The sequence below is a fragment of the Oreochromis niloticus genome, linkage group LG16 (assembly GCF_001858045.2).
Source record: "Oreochromis niloticus isolate F11D_XX linkage group LG16, O_niloticus_UMD_NMBU, whole genome shotgun sequence".
In the NCBI taxonomy this organism is placed as follows: Eukaryota; Metazoa; Chordata; class Actinopteri; order Cichliformes; family Cichlidae; genus Oreochromis; species Oreochromis niloticus.
This window is the reverse complement of record NC_031987.2, coordinates 15,418,593-15,434,771: the sequence shown is the minus strand read 5'-3', so window position 1 is coordinate 15,434,771 and position 16,179 is coordinate 15,418,593. Positions and strand designations below refer to the sequence as shown.

The following is a 16,179-nucleotide window of genomic DNA, read 5'->3' as shown; positions in this document are numbered from 1 at the left end:
TATTCCGGCAATGCTCATTGTTGCTCCGCAAGGCTGGGACTTATCATACGCGGGCTAAGCCCCCTGAGAGCAACGTCATTCCCCTTGGCATATTAACCACTGTCCGCTGTGTGCGCCCAACACACCGCGACAGAGGACGTCAGGATCGCACCCAACCTCAACGCGAAATGCTTTGCGAACTAAACCTAACTCAAGCAATCCTCCCCGATTCCGCGCGTTTCGGAGAGGAGCCATTTAGATGCTCAGTTATACAAGCGGGATAAATAACTCTACGGTAAAGTAGAAAGGTAATTTAAAGTGGAAAGAGTGTTTGCGTGTAGCGAATTTGGTAAGAGAAACCCCACAAACAGCCAACCTTTGCAACTTGGGGATTTACTGTGGAGGCGCTTTTTACTGAAGATCGCGGGATATTCTTTGTCTAAATATGCCTATAAGAAGAGGTCACGTTGCACCACAGAACACATTCCTTGGAATAATAATTCGGAAATTCGAGGGACAGAGTAAGTATTTTGTTGATGTACAAATTCTGCTACCAGATAACGAAATAGCACAAAGTAAACGTTATTGACAGGATAAGATATGTATGTACGTGTGTGTCTGTGTGTGTGCGTGTGTGTAACTTTATGTTAAGATATTTCTTAAAGAAAACGATAAAACTGAAATGTTAGATTCTTGTTTTATTATTGTTATTATTGTTATTATTATTGCATAGACTCGGTTTGTTTAGTAGTTGCCATGCACTTCACCTGATTGCTGATTGGTATTATATGTGAGCCATGGTTTACACTGAGATCACTTCAGATCATATATATTTTGTTCCCCACTTTCATACAGACCGGAAATTTGTGATAGCTAACGCCAGGGTGGAGAACTGTGCAATCATCTACTGCAATGATGGCTTCTGTGAGATGACAGGCTTCTCAAGACCAGACATCATGCAGAAGCCATGCACGTGTGACTTCCTCCATGGTGACCTCACTGACAAAGAGGCCATCAACCAGGTGACACAGGCTGTGTTTGGGTCCGAGGAGCGCAAGGTGGAGATCACCTACTACCGCAAGGATGGTAAGTAACTGATCTGGTAAATCAGAAGGGGGCTGGCACAGCATGCCCGTAAGCTGAGAGGTGTCTGGAGAGCACCTACAGCAGCTCCTCATTTCATGTTGTGTCAGTCAGTTGGTCACCAACGAACCAGAGGTGTACGTCCACAGTACCTCAGACAGAGGGAAACAGCAATGCTAGTCTAGTCTAAAATAAGATCTTGCTGTAAGTTTATGCTGGTGTTATTTCATGTGTTCTGCAAAAAATAACTAGATGATGGTTATTAGAGATTTATGAAACGTGTTCTTATGAGAAACAAAAAATATTCTGATCATATAATACAACAGGAATATTGTTTTTTAATCTTATTGGATTGTGTTTATTGTTTTTTTTCAAATAAAAACAGTGTTCCTGTAATATTGTTAGTCTTACATCTCAGATAATGCACTACACACAGCAGCTCCACGTGAGAAGAACATAAACTACAGAAGTGAATTTATAGGATACAGCTCTTTGACATCAGCAGCTGTAACGTTTTTATGTTTGTCTTTTGAACCTTACCTTGCAGTAAATTCTTTGTCTACTGTACAAATTTCAAATATAGTAAAATACACTGATTGTGTGTTTGAATGGTGCATTTATTGATGCGGTGGTTTGTACCAAAGGTTTTCAGTTGTTTCAGTAGACAGTGGATCAGTCCATTGACCTATAAAATTGCTGTACAGATTTGCTTGCAGTGAAAATGCTCTCCCTTAAGCGGTAGACTTTTGTCATTCATTTTTGGCCAGTCCTGGTATGAATGGTGTACTGAGAGACAGCAATCCTGAGTCAAGAGAGATTTAATACGATGTTACCACTCAGTGGCATAAATCCGCAGATTGACCACCTCCTGCCATGCTCTCACATGAGGCTTTTTTTTATGGTCAGCGTGACATAGCTGTACACAGTTAATCCCAAAGGTACTACTCTTGTGGAGCTGCACATTTTGATCATGCTTTATTGTTTTCATTTAGCACCTGTGTTTGTGCCATGTGAGACCTCTTCTGGTGAGACGTTGTTGCTTTGCACTAATATTCTTTAGCATTTGATCACTTTAAATCATGCGCAAACAGCAGTTTTATATATGTGGATTCTAAAATAGAAAAAAAAGTGGTAATATTTTATTTAATCCTAAGGAGCCTAATTTTTAATCATGAGTTTAATTAGATTCTGTGCCATGGATACATGCTTAATCTTCCATCAGCAACCATCAGGCATGTTTTTTTTTGTTTTTTTTGCTAATCATGATCCAGCTGCTGCACTGTTAAATAGATTGTTGCAGAAACCTGCAAGACAATTTCACATCAAACTCTGGGGTCTGATTTGAAGGGCTTGGTGTATGGAAAATAGGATTTTAAAGAAACTTCATTTAGGTTCCCATCTTCCCATATTGCATGCATGTTCTACACTTTGTTCTGAAAGTAGTGTGCATGGAATGCTTAAAGCATTGTGGATGAGAGTCTCAAAACCTTCCAACGTAATCGTTAGTCCCAGTCCTATCACAATCCTCCCTAGTGTGCATTACGGATCCAAAACATAACTCTTAATACTCCTCAGAGGAATTTATAGTTAGCATGTGTGCTCATGAATAAAGATGTCAGGGCTGACAGTGCAGTGACTGGGAATGAGCAGCTTTCAGAGTAGATGCATTACACGGGTTTGGAGGACACGATTCGCATGCTGCTACTGCTTTAAGGGAATAAAAGATTCATGCCATCCTTGAGAGAAGTAGCCCTATTGATTCAAGACAGCTGACAAATTGAAGTTGATGGGCAGAAAGTGGTTGCGTTCCATGTCTCCAAACTGTATTTGAAGTTATCAGTCCTAATGCAAATCAGTTAATCCTTTGTATTAATGCCCGAGCACACACTGTACATCACAAATCACGAAATAAACCAGCCTTAGCATAGGCAGGTTACCAGTGTTCTGTTTCTCCCCTTTTTCATGCATATTTTCCTCCAAGTATTGGTTGATTTTTGATGTGTGCCTAAAATGCCAGAGGTTGAAGAAACTGAAGTGAGACAGGTGTAGTTTGTTTTTCCCTTCCACCAATAACTGCGGTAAGAAAGTAAGGTTTGGATTTGAGGAAGCTGTGCGACATCAGGAGCAACAAAGCTTTATTTCTCTTTTCACTTAAAAAGCAGAAAGTTAAGCAGCTTATGTGAATGCTTAGAAATTAAAAGTAGGGGAACAATAGCAACCATGGGAGCACAGCAAAGGCCTTTTGCACCAGACCATTTGCTTCTAATTTTTGTGCTTCCCTCTATGTGAAGAAGCATGACGTGCTGTCAGAAGAGATACCACATATGCCGTGTTCCACCAGCTATGATACATAATCAATGAGATAAATGCTTTCCCCTGATGGCTTTGTAGAGCTATCCTATTCCACAGGGTGTAATAATACTTTGTACCTGAATGAGTATTAACAAAAGGAAGCTGACACCATGGAGCGGAGAGAAGTTAAATGGATAATGGCGACATAACAGCAGCAGCTTAGCTAACCATGCTGAATGATGTGGGACATGTGGTATGCTTGGGTGCAGAGTTTCATAGGTGGCACTCCACCAAGGGGACTGCAGGGCCATGTACCCCTGCTGAGGGTTTAGTGGCAGGGGAGTGAGGGGACAGGGGGACAGGGAGTGCCTACAGTACATAAGGTGTGTTGCGGGACACTTGGATGACTACTCTCTAAAATAGCACATCCATTTTTCATCATGCTGAGCCTTCTTTGGTGTCTCGTAGTATGAGGTGAAGCGGATAAGGTTTTCTGCATCTGGTTATATTTCTTAGAGGAAAATCAGCCCGTGCAAGCAGATGATTTCAAGTCCGGTGAAATGTTTGTTAAAACATGCTGTAGCACGAGCTCCTTTAAAACTCAACAAATCGAGATAAGCTTAATTAATAACTGGAAATTGATAGTAACATAACCCTAACAATATTTGCATTAGATAGCAGTATTAAATCATGGACTATTTTTAATGTCATGAGATTTGTGTAGTGGAGTTGGAAATCCAATGTTCCTCTCTATACCATCTGTATTTTTCTCCTAATTAGCTACCGTATGTTAACTTACATTATATACCCTTCAGTTCATTTAACCTGCCAACATCTGTACCAAATGAAACATAATTAAAAGATCACGAAGCAAAATCTAGCATCTAATAAACATAAATGCAATGCTGCGTGTGCTGGAGCTGCTAGTTATCCCTGATGGCTCTGAAGACACTGATTGAAGATGAAATTAGGCCAGTCTGTGTAGCTTACAGCACTCTCGTTGAGGCGAGATATTGCCACAGGGTCTAAGGACTCTAAACAAAGGGCTAGCTTGCATGGCCTCTCTCTACATACACCAGTCCTGATGGGCTATGCCCCAGTAATGTTGTATATTGGCTTAAGCAGAATAGCCCTAAAAGAGGAACATGTCAGATTTCATTATACAAGACTCACTAGTAGTTGTGGGGCTGTGTTTAAAAGCTACAGTACAGTTGTGTAGCACATGGTTGGAAGGATACAAACAGAAAAATCTGCATTCAACAATGTTACTCATGCTTCTTCCCAAAGCAGATAAGCTTACATAGGAGAATCTGAAGCCTTAAGAAACACTACTGTGTACAAATATGAACAAAGCTGTGTGCATTTATGCATCTTTAAGACATCTTAAAGTTGCACCACAGCTTTTTTTTTCTTTGTTGCTCATCATTCCAATTGTGTTGAAAGGATCACTTGATTAAGCAGCAATGTTTTAATAATTGATGATGGAAACAGAATCTACAGTAATGAAATTTCCATCATGTATAGGGAGCTAGTCTTAATACAGTGTCCAGTCTTTCAAACAGGTGTAAATAGCATCTCTTGGCTCACAGGGAAAGGAGTTTACATAAAGATCTCAAAATGAATGCACATTCACCCTTTCACAATAAAAAAAAAAGTGTGCTTGTCAAAGATGTTAAATATGTTGAGATGCTATGCCCATGTTTGGATAATGGGTTGTGCTGAGGTGAAGATTATAAAGGTCCAAAAGCATTAAACGCTTAAAAGGACTGTGACTTAAAACAACTGCATGAAAATGGACTAAATATATGTGGAAGTAATAAAATACCCTTATTATTCCATCAACACTAAAAGTCTTTACTGACTTACATTGTGTAATATGTTAAGAACAAAAAGACAGTCATCCCTTGGAGGACTGGATTAAAAATTAACCAAAAAAGTTAAAATTATTCAAGTATTTCCACAGTTTTTGAGCAGCATGACACATTCGTAATTTTAACACCTAGAGTACTCCAAGTTCTACAGACATTAACAATTTCCAGGGACGCAGATGGCACGCTTAAACATGTGGAGCTTTCTTGTTTATTCTTTCGATACTGAGCTAAATGTGTAATGTATTTTAGAGTTACAGTGACATTCTAGTCATGTAATACTGATATCAGTAGATATACTGTGGGTGGCTGCATACACTAGTTTCATTAATTGACTCTAGTTGGCATTCTTCCCCACCTGTCTGGGCTCAGTAATGTCAAAGTGGATGTTTTTATCAGTGTGTTTAGACCCTTTGCTGCAGGACAACTTACAGTCATATGCATTCAATTCACCTTAATTATCATTTACACATACCTAGTGGAAAAAAACAAGTCATGAGACAGTCTGCACACTGCCATGATAACATTTGGTGAGGCATACATCAGGGCAGGGGCTTAAAATAATTTATGTCAAATGAGGAGAGCCATGTGCTCTGTGGCTTAACCACGACTTTATTCAGGAGGTCTGCTGAGCATGAGGGTGCATCTACTCTTGGCCGCACAAACACACACAACACACACACACACATATTGGCTTTCCTTGTCCCAGCGCTAACCAGTTGCCATGGTTACCACGGGTCATTAAGGGTACACACCCTTACTTGTTCACATCCTTCATAATTTCTAAAGCTTTGAGTGTTCCGAGGCACAAAATAATTGTGAAATGAATTAAATGTGAAACTGAAAGGGCCTTTCATAGTGCTGGTCATTTGGCCAAATTGAGTAATCAAGCAAATTGGACTTGTACCACCAGTATTTTGAAGAAAGCTTCAGAAGCTCTTTGCAGAGAGAACAAAACCTGCTAACAGCACAACCCTTTTCGCAGCAGTCCATAAATCAGGACATAGAGATAGACAGAAGTAAAATCTATGACAGGCTTCTTGGCTTTTACAAAAAATTGCTTTTAAAGAACTATGGATGGAATAAGACTCTCTGAGCTGATAAGTCTAAAAACAGAATTATTTAGAACTGCAAGCACTTTGTCTGGTGAAAACTAGAGATTTCTTTCATGTGGCTAATACTATTCCCACAGCCAAGCATGGTGGTGGCAGCATTCTTTAGAGGTGCAGGGTCAGGGACATGGAGCCTGGGTTGAGAGAAGAGTGAACACAGCTAAAATTCAGAGTGGCTGGAACAAAAACGGCCTTGGAGTTGAAACTGGGAGCAAGATTGAGGTGAGGATTCAGATTCAGGACCACAGTGAACAAAACATAAAAACACATTAACTGTGCAATGGGTTTGAAAAGTCTCTGGCTGTCCTTGAGTGGACCTGTAAAAGCTCAGGCCTTAATTGCATAAAACATCAGTAAACAAACAAAAAGATGATATTTTATTGATTCTCCTAATAGAGTTTAACAGAATCTGCTTGAAAGAATTGATTTTTTTTTTTCAGAAGGGCTATAGCTTTTACAAAGCAGTCACTTTATTATTTATTTATTAAAGCAAAAGTCTTTGCTCTGAACTATTTGCTTCAAGAATTTCATTTTGTGTAAAACCTCAGTTTTGTTTCTGACTTGTAGCATTTGTTTATGCAAAGTATACTTTGTGTACTATATGCATTCTTAATTTGATTGATAAAAGCTGCATCTGCTTATTTTTAAGTGTCGCCTGACTGCATCTAAAGGCAAAAATGCTAATCCAAGATACGATAATGGACAAAAAAAGTATAAAAACATATACATCGGTAACACTTGATGGGGCTCGCACACCTTTGATACTCAGTACACCTTGTTTTTAATGTCACTGAGCTTCTTACTCTACTGTAATATATTAATACTGGTGTCTGTTATGTCCTTTCACTCTCTCTCCTAATTCTATGATCCAAACATAAATGCTTGTAAATAGGTTAAATTAGAAATCTGAAAACCTTTCTTGATGGGTTTGAAAAATACCATAGCTTCATAAAAACTGTCTGGCAGTTTTATTCTAATGATACTTCAGCTGTGAAGTGATGTCTGCCAAGGCAATTTGTTACCCAGCAGGGGGTGGTGTCACATATAATGGGATCTTTTCATCTGAATTTCATTTTTATTCACATATTTTATCGCTTGCATTTACTGTAACATTTAAATAACAAGCACGCACCGTCAGATAATAAGATTTGATTGAGGTCCGCTATTGTCTCCGTCATTACTTAATTTACATGTCGGATATTATAGAATATTAATTTGGTGATAAACTGCTGAATTGATTTATGATTTAACAGTAACACTTAGTTCAATTAACTTATAAGTAATTTTGTTTAACAATTTTAATATCAGTTAATTCAGTTTTGTGTCCCTGCAATAATGTTTACTAAAATACCTTCAGTAGACTACTTAAACTGTGAATAACACTTTTGTTTCTTCTGGTAACAAATAACTCAACTGATCACATGGCACACTGCCATCGGGGGTTTTTTGGTCAGAGAAACAAGAACTCCCTGTTCTTCTGACTGAATACGCTTGTTGTTTAACAGGAAGAAGCACTGTGTCCTTTGTTTGGTTCCAAAACAATTAGAATGAAAATATGAATAAGAGCGTATTATGAGATTAAACTTAGTAACACACTGTCCGTGCTGATTCAACTCAAGAGTTAGAAGAAGCTTTGCTTTCATCCCTTTTTGTAAAGGTGACATTCAGCAGGAGACCAGATGAGAAGGGACCCCCATGGCTTAGCCTTTAAACATGACTATTGTTTCCCATCTGGTCAGGTAAAGCCCGGCCCAGAAATATTTTCTGCTGAATTTACAGTTTCATCCTGGCTGATCACGGAGCCTTCTCTGAAAAACGGACTACACCACTGTTTCCATTATCAGCTATTAGTTGTAACTACTACTAATATAAATAGTTAGTTATTCCTATTATTCAGATTTTACAGCATTTCATTTAAGCTTAGCATTTAAATTTTTTTTTTGCTGGTTAGTTATGCAGTTACATCACACTTCTGTTAATTAGCTATAATGTAAATACAAATTTGCCTAACAGAATGAACACAATATGTTTTTAACCATGCACGCCATATGGTATTTGTTTATTTATTTATTTATACCAGTGCTTGCTAGTAGTTTTCCTTGATCATGCTGTTGGCAAACTGATATGCTTATCACAATAAGACAATTTTAAAAGAAAGAAAGAAAGAAAGAAAGAAAGAAAGAAAGAAAGAAAGAAAGAAAGAAAAAGAAAGAAAGAAAGTTAATGTTCATATGCCAAAAATTGGTCATTTTCAGCCTCAGTCACACAGGCCTAGACACCAATGGGCAAACCCCTGGGAAGCTCGGGTGTATTCAGTGTTTGCAAATGGTTGGCAGAGAGTACTATCTGTTGCTAGGTGAAATAAAGTAGGTGGCTACACCAAAAACATTCATTGTAATTGCTTTGTACACTAGCAGATTAACAATTACCAATTGTAGTTGTCTTGTTGCTTTTTCTGCAAACATTGGCCAAGTACTTACCAAGGGGGTAGTCTTCCATTCAAACTATCGCTAACTGTGCCAATCTGCTATAGTGACCAAAGTAATTGCAAGGAAGTTTTCATTGCAGCACTGTATATCAATTTCACATAGTTACTGGCAGCATCTTCCCTTAACCCATTACGAGGTTTTTGCTTGACATGTATAATTCAGCTTTTGTGGATATATTGAGATATTATTGTTGTAAAATAATGAAACAAGGTATTGCAAGTGCACAAATGCTTAAAATGGGTCATTTTGGGTTGTCGGTGAGTGGTTGCTAGGCAATATGATGATGCCATAATGTTTGATATAGATAAAAACCCTTGGATGTATCCTTTATGCCAGTTTTGTTTATTTGGTGATCTAGGAAGAGTTTGCAGACAAAAAACACATAATCACACAGACAGACAGAGATTAAGTTAACTGGGTGACCTGATGGCTAAATAGTTCAGTGCTATCACACATGGGTGAAAACTGACCATTTCATTCCTCTTCTCTCTTTCCTCAGTCTTCTTTCCTGTTAATCTCTCCTAGAGCTGTCAAATTAAATGAAAATTTAAAGTAAAATTTAAAGAAGTGTATTCACGGCTGAGCAATAAAGCGAGGATGGTATCCACATCTGTTCAAGTAAGGAAGAGAAATGAAAAAGAAATGAAAAGTCTTGGCCATATTTTTTCATTTCTTCATGCTAATAAACCACTTAAGCCTTTGTCTCTACTCAGGCTTAATAAATGATATCTTACGTCATGTCTTGTTCTTTGTCTAGGATATATCTTGAAACAACTACAACTAACAGTCTACACTCTACCTTACATATTCTTTATCTTATACTCACCTGCTCTGTACCAGTGTGGATCTTTTTAGTTGACAAACTGCTCTAAGTTCTTGATCCGTGTATAATTAAAAGTGAGTCTTAACAAAAACTGTTTTATTATGTCCATAACACACATCAGAACTGTGATTACAGTTTTCCCACCTTTCTTCTTACTGGTGAACTTTGTTGCGCTGTTTTTGTATGCTGTAAGCTCACAATTTTTACACTTATTCTGTTTATCAGACAATCAGTTCTGAATAACTCTCATCCACTTACTTTCCCTCTCTGAAAAAAAATGAACAGTGTTAAATCAAAGAGATCAAAGTGAATACCAAAGTGCTCCCTTTTACAGAAAGGACAACGCAGAATTAGGTGAAGGATTTCTGGGAAATGCAGGAAAAGTGCTTTTTATGAACAGGGGATTTAAATTGGGCAAGGACTCGAGGTTGCCCTGCTCTCTAAGCGCCACTTTCGACTTTATAACGTAACATGACCATGAAGCCTTTACACGAGATGAGATTGCACACAGCACACCTTCTGCTCTTAGTAACACATCACATATGTAACTGTGTTTTGTTCTGTTTACTCCATTAATTCGCTCAGTACCTGTGAAACACTGAATTCCACTATTCTCTAACACCAACTGGTGCATTTTCAATGTTTTCCATTTCATTTAGATTACATTATCATCACTTCTGGGATTTCTGATGCTGAAATCTGTCCAAGAGAACTGTGGCATGTAGAGACAGACCAAGCTTGTTATATTTAGTCAGACAGCAAGTCTACTGCTAATGAATGCTGCTGGCAGGGTGTCTGTGAGCCCTGAGGAAATTGCAGCGAACACTGGTAATATGTGTCCTCTGTGAGTATGAGCACAACACAACCAGACAGACAAAATGACGGACAGATCCACACAGAGAGACAAAGGTGCAATTTCACTATGAAACAATTTGATTTTATTGCTCAGTTCAAAATGATAAATATATCTACACGTATTAATTTTTTTTTTTTTTGAAAAACGTGCAAATGGGGCTTTTTTTTTTACTATTTTTTATAATGTAATAATAACTGGAGTAGTTTCAGAGCAAACATTGTCACGAAAGGTTTTGCTCATACCAGAAAAGGCCACTGATACTATATGTCCCCCAACTCTAAGTAGCTGTTGTGTTATTGCTTCAAGTCCAGTGGGTAGAGAGTTTTATTGGTGAGCACTTATGCCCACAGGCAAGAGTAGATTTTGCTAACGCAGCTTTAACCAGTGCAGTTGAGAAATTGTGATCTCGCTGGGTTTCTGCTCCGCTGCCTCACACAACGGATATTTTTAGTGATTATTTCTATGTGCACACTGCAGTTTCTTAAATTGGCTGTAATCTGTCTTGCTTGTTTGATCTGTTACACTAAATCGTGCTGTCTCAGCCATCGTATTGAAACTTATTATTTTATGTAATATATTTCTCATTAAAATACGCATGTAATATATGCATAAGAACAACAACAGACAGACATGAACCAGTCTAACCTCTGGATGTTTTTATTTTATCTCATCTATTTCATCTATTCTGGCATGCAGCCATTGACCTTTAATATTAACATCTTCTCTTTTTTTCCAGAGGTGTCATAAGTCATTTTTACAGTTCTTTTAAATGGAAATAAGTAATAGCCTTTACACTGGCCCATCTGATTGTGATACTACATGTTGGTAAACCTCTCTCACAAGGACATTTAACTAGCACATTGTATGTTCAACTCTCTGACACTGATTCTTTGTTTCTCTTTCAGGGTCTGACTTTCAGTGTAACACTCATATAATCCCAGTGAAGAATGAAGAGGGCGTGGTGATGATGTTTATCTTAAATTTTGAGTATGTTGTGGATGAGGGAAGTGACAACTCCACAGAGAAGATAAGCCCCACATCCCCTACAAAGTCTGATCAAAGTAAGTATGTTAAATACTACTGGAATAATTAGTGATATAGCATGACATACCTCCCTAATGATACCAGTATCTAACAAATACTGTGGAGCTGTTTAACTTTGCTGCCATACAAACATCTGTGACAACATTTCTGCATACCTGAGTGAGTAACTGGTGCATTGCAGGATAAACATTTAAAACAAAAAAAACCTTCAAGAACTCCTGCATGTTTTCTCACTTTCTTCTGGTATATTTATTTCAGTCCATCTGACCTTCATCAGGTATACGAGCAACATATGGACTAAACAAGCATGCACACGTGGGAAATTCCTTAGTCATTCCAACATCCAATCAGAGAACTGTGTGATTAATCTGAAAAATGAACACCTTGTGTATGTGTGTCAGTAATGTTGAGTGTTTGAAGTGACATCCAGGTAAGTTCAAAACTGCTGAAGTTCGCAGTAAAACAACAGTAGGCTCTTAATACAAACTGTGTGCTTCATCAAAACATCATATTATCAGCCATAGTCCATGTCAGGAGAAAATTGTATATATGTGATCAGATACATGAAATGTATTCTTTTATTGATCACTAAGCAATCCACATGTCTATGTGACTTTTCACCTAATAACTTTTGACATGAACTCTTCTGTGATAAACAACTTACAGCTTCCTCTTTCTGTTCTAGATCATACAGATTTAGAAAAGGGGAACTTCAGCTCTGAGTTCTTAGAATAATTCTGTGCTCTTTGTACACACACACACACACACACACACACACAGACACACAGACTTGTATAAATAAAAGTCAGTCTATTAAGAGTATTCACAAATCACAAATAGAAATTTTTTACATTATACTAAGTAAACATTTACTAGGAAAATGAAAATTACTAGATACTTGTTATTACATTTATTCCATTCATTGACTTATGTTACCCGTTGGGTAATTTAATACATTCTGATTCCTATATGGCAGATATGGTATATGAATGATACAATATTTTGATGTTTTGAAAGGTTTTCATTTACAGTCTGTTTTGTATTTTGAACTTGAGGAGTTTGGAATTCATTTGGATGTCACTTGAGGTTAGTACTGTCACAGGTGATCCTGCTAATGCTATTGGTTGACTACTGACAGACATACATGCAAGGTGTTAATCAGTCAGATTAATCTCATTAGTCGTCTGACTGCATGTGATGACGATTGAGATATTTCGTGTGTATATGGCAATGCAGGGATTGTGCTCATATACTACAAGGTCAAAAGAGAAAAAGAGTTTAATAAATATAACAGCAGCAAGCAGATCAGTGTGTCTAAGTTCTATTTCTTTTTATGTCTTTGCTGTCACGATTTTTTTTAATACTAGAAATTCCATCTTAATTTTTTTCTGTCTATCAGTCGGCGATGTGGAGAGGCAGGCAGATACAATAATAAGGAACCCTTTTTTTATTTGGCTGACAGCAAAGTTCGATCATTGAAGTCCAGAAGGATAACTCAAAACAAAAATCCAAAAACTCGGCATGGGGAGTAATCCAGGAAAACACTGAAGCAAGACAAAGAACTGCATTAGGGGGAGAAAACAGATGGTTTGACAAAGGACAAAGGAAAGAGAAGTCTGAATATACACAGGCTAAATGCTGAGAGGAGACGGGAGGCAGGTGGAGAATGAAGAAATTAAACTCATAACTGACAAGAAATATAAGTGAACTAAAAGAAGAATTCAGCAAGCAAACAAAGCAAGCTTCAACCACTAGAATATCATTTTAAAAAATCAGAACCCAAACTCAGTTAACAAAAGAAGACTTGATTTTTTTTTTCATAAATATGCATGACTATTCATTTATGCATTGCATTTATCATGTAATAACACCATTCACAAAACAAAACCTTCCTCGCTTCTTTAAAGTATGTCAATACCAGAGCAGATGGCTAAAACTGAAATATCCCTCCACATTTGGTAGGCTCTAATTTAGTACTGTGTTCCTTTTCATGCACTGTGTAACTTCTAAACATATTGCTGGCTTTTATTGTTCTAAAAATGGTGCATTATTTAGTTTGCCAGTGTAATATAGTTTACACAAACAGCAATTAAATATACCATCTGCATGCAAGGAGGAAATGGTCGGCTTACATAACGTAATCTTGTTAAAAATGTTTAAATATATCCGTTTTACGCCCTGGGGGAGAGCAGCATATAGCACACCTCTCTTTTTTTTGGTGTATTTCTAGAGGTGTTAATGTCAGTGAAACCTTCCTGCTCCTCTCTGTTTGGAAGCACTCAGCGTCTTTTCTCTTGACCGGAGTTAGGCTATTCGTTCAGGATGTATTCCTCCAGAGCACTGACATTCATCTTGTGTTGTGCTGTGTGTATTTAAGTGCGTGTGTGCATGTGCATGTGTGTATATCTCTTTTGTTTGTTGCCAGCATTGTTAGTCAGACTTGATTGCTTGTGACTGTGCTTCAGCAGAGGAAACCCGTGGGTAAATTAGACAGATAAACATATGATGTGACATAAGATTTGGAGAGTCAGAGACAATGACTCTTGACTTCATGCACACTTTCACTTTATATATGACCGTAGTATTATTTATTTTTTTCTTTGAGCAGCTCTTAAGTAATGGCAGTGCATTAAAGTGTAATTTTATTCTAGTTGCTTGGTTGAAATGAGTTTTAAAAACTGATGCTAATCATTTTGAACCGAATCTGCTGGCTATTGGAATGTATTATGTGCAGATATTGCTAAAAGTATTATTTCTCTAAATGAATATGTATTTAATAAGATTTAGGTCATAAGTATAGCAGATAGAAAAAAAGAAATGGCCCTGGCACGCTTACTGATGAAATTAGTTTTAGGTTATCGGGCATTTAAAGCGCAGTGGCAGACACGTACCATTGGCTGAGAAATAACGTCACTGATTTCAAAATAGAAAGAGCCTAGGAGAAAATTTCCACCAAGCCTATTCCTGTGATTTAATATAACAGTCTCTGAAAGGTGATTTTCGTTATACAGGGGTGTTAATTATCATCTGGTGCTGACAGCTGGTTATAGGCCAGCAGGTGTCAACTAGTACAGTACGGAGCTTGGCAGAGAGTAATCCCTCTCGCCTCAAGCTGCTATCTAAAAGGTATCCTCCACTAAATTCAACTGTTAAGGCCTAAAGCCAGAGATGGTACACTTCCACTGGGTTATGCAAACCAGACTCTTGCTGCATAAAATGGAAATATGTGTTTTCAGTCAGCGACTTAACAAAAAATCGGTTATTATAGTACTCTATGAATACAGTAATGTTTACGACTTCTGATAATAGAGACTTTATGAGCTTTTTTCTGAAACTCTGAATCTACAAACTTTTAACTCAATTCTAAATGTTCATGCTCGCTCATATCTGCACTCTGGGAATGAGTCTGATGTTGGCCTCTTGTAACTGCAGTGTTATTCTCTGGAATATTGTCCACAGCTCACTAACATAGCGTAGACTCCTGGAAAATCAAACATAAATCCAGGCTCAGCCAGATTTTTTTCAACCAACAACAGTCCAGTACTTTGCTAATATGACTGCCAATGTTGCTTTAATCCAAATGTCAATCTCATGCTCTATGTCTAAAGGACTTTTATTTGAGGACGTTAGTCTTTGATGGAGCCTTTTGCATGTTTACACTTGCATACAAGGCATAAGACTAGAAAGGCAAGGCAAGGTCATTCTTATTGTAAAAGACCTTTAATCCACATAGATAGATTTAAGGTGTCTTAATAAATCATAGTTTTGGTAATTATCATTTAAATCTAGGCTATATTTGCAATTACTTCAAATTAATACCACTTGCTTTAGTAGGTTACATTTTTGTGATTTTTTCCTTTAAAAACAGTTTTAAATTGGTAGCTGTTTTCATTATATATAATGTTGTAACCCTTTTCTGATAATAGAAGAAACCACTTGTGTAATTTCTGAAAAAAAGGTGTTCTTTTTTGTGGCCATCAAACCTTGGTTAGCTGGAGCAGGTATGGCAGATTCAGGGAGAGGAATGTAGCAAATGACAGAATCTCTTGAAATGTTGTGCATGCTGCCAAATGAATACAGCTCAACTATACACATAGGCATGTCCTTGTAAGCCACACTATTATTGTGTCATAAATATGCTAAAATATTATTTTTAAAATCATCTTACTATGATACACAATAATATAATACACTGTCTGTCCAAGAATTCCTCCTACATATTCAGAAGGTAAGCAATCAAACTTTGCACGCAGGCACACTTTAAGCCCCTGAAGTCTCTTATCTTGTAATGATGTCATCATTCTGCTAAGCAACTACCTACCAATGGGTTAAAAGGACCGGTTTGAAGCATTTATGCACTAATAAAAATCTATAAAAGAATTGTATCATTTTGATTTCACAACAACTAATTAATGAATACTGAATACACTTGATATGATACGATATCCTAGACTTACACAATTTGTAGATATCCTTTTTGATATCTCCAAATTGTGATGTTTACAGTACTAATATTATATTTGTGATAGTTTATGAAGTCAAGTTTACTGTATTTAGGGACTAAATGAAAAGTTTAATGTCAGATAAATAACTATACAGCATTTCAAGACATGTAAAAAAAAGTCCAGCCTAC

At 37.3% G+C, this 16,179-nt stretch overlaps 1 protein-coding gene across 1 annotated transcript in view; it reads left to right on the top strand.

Moving 5' to 3' along the window:
- kcnh7 (potassium voltage-gated channel subfamily H member 7) overlaps positions 1-16,179 on the top strand; it is a 40,347-nt gene continuing 24,168 nt past the window's right edge. The window contains exons 1-3 of the mRNA XM_013272613.3: positions 1-500; positions 835-1,065; positions 11,408-11,563. Coding sequence (XP_013128067.1) covers positions 425-500; positions 835-1,065; positions 11,408-11,563 — 463 coding nt within the window. The 5' untranslated portion in view covers positions 1-424. The remainder of the gene's footprint in view (positions 501-834; positions 1,066-11,407; positions 11,564-16,179) is intronic.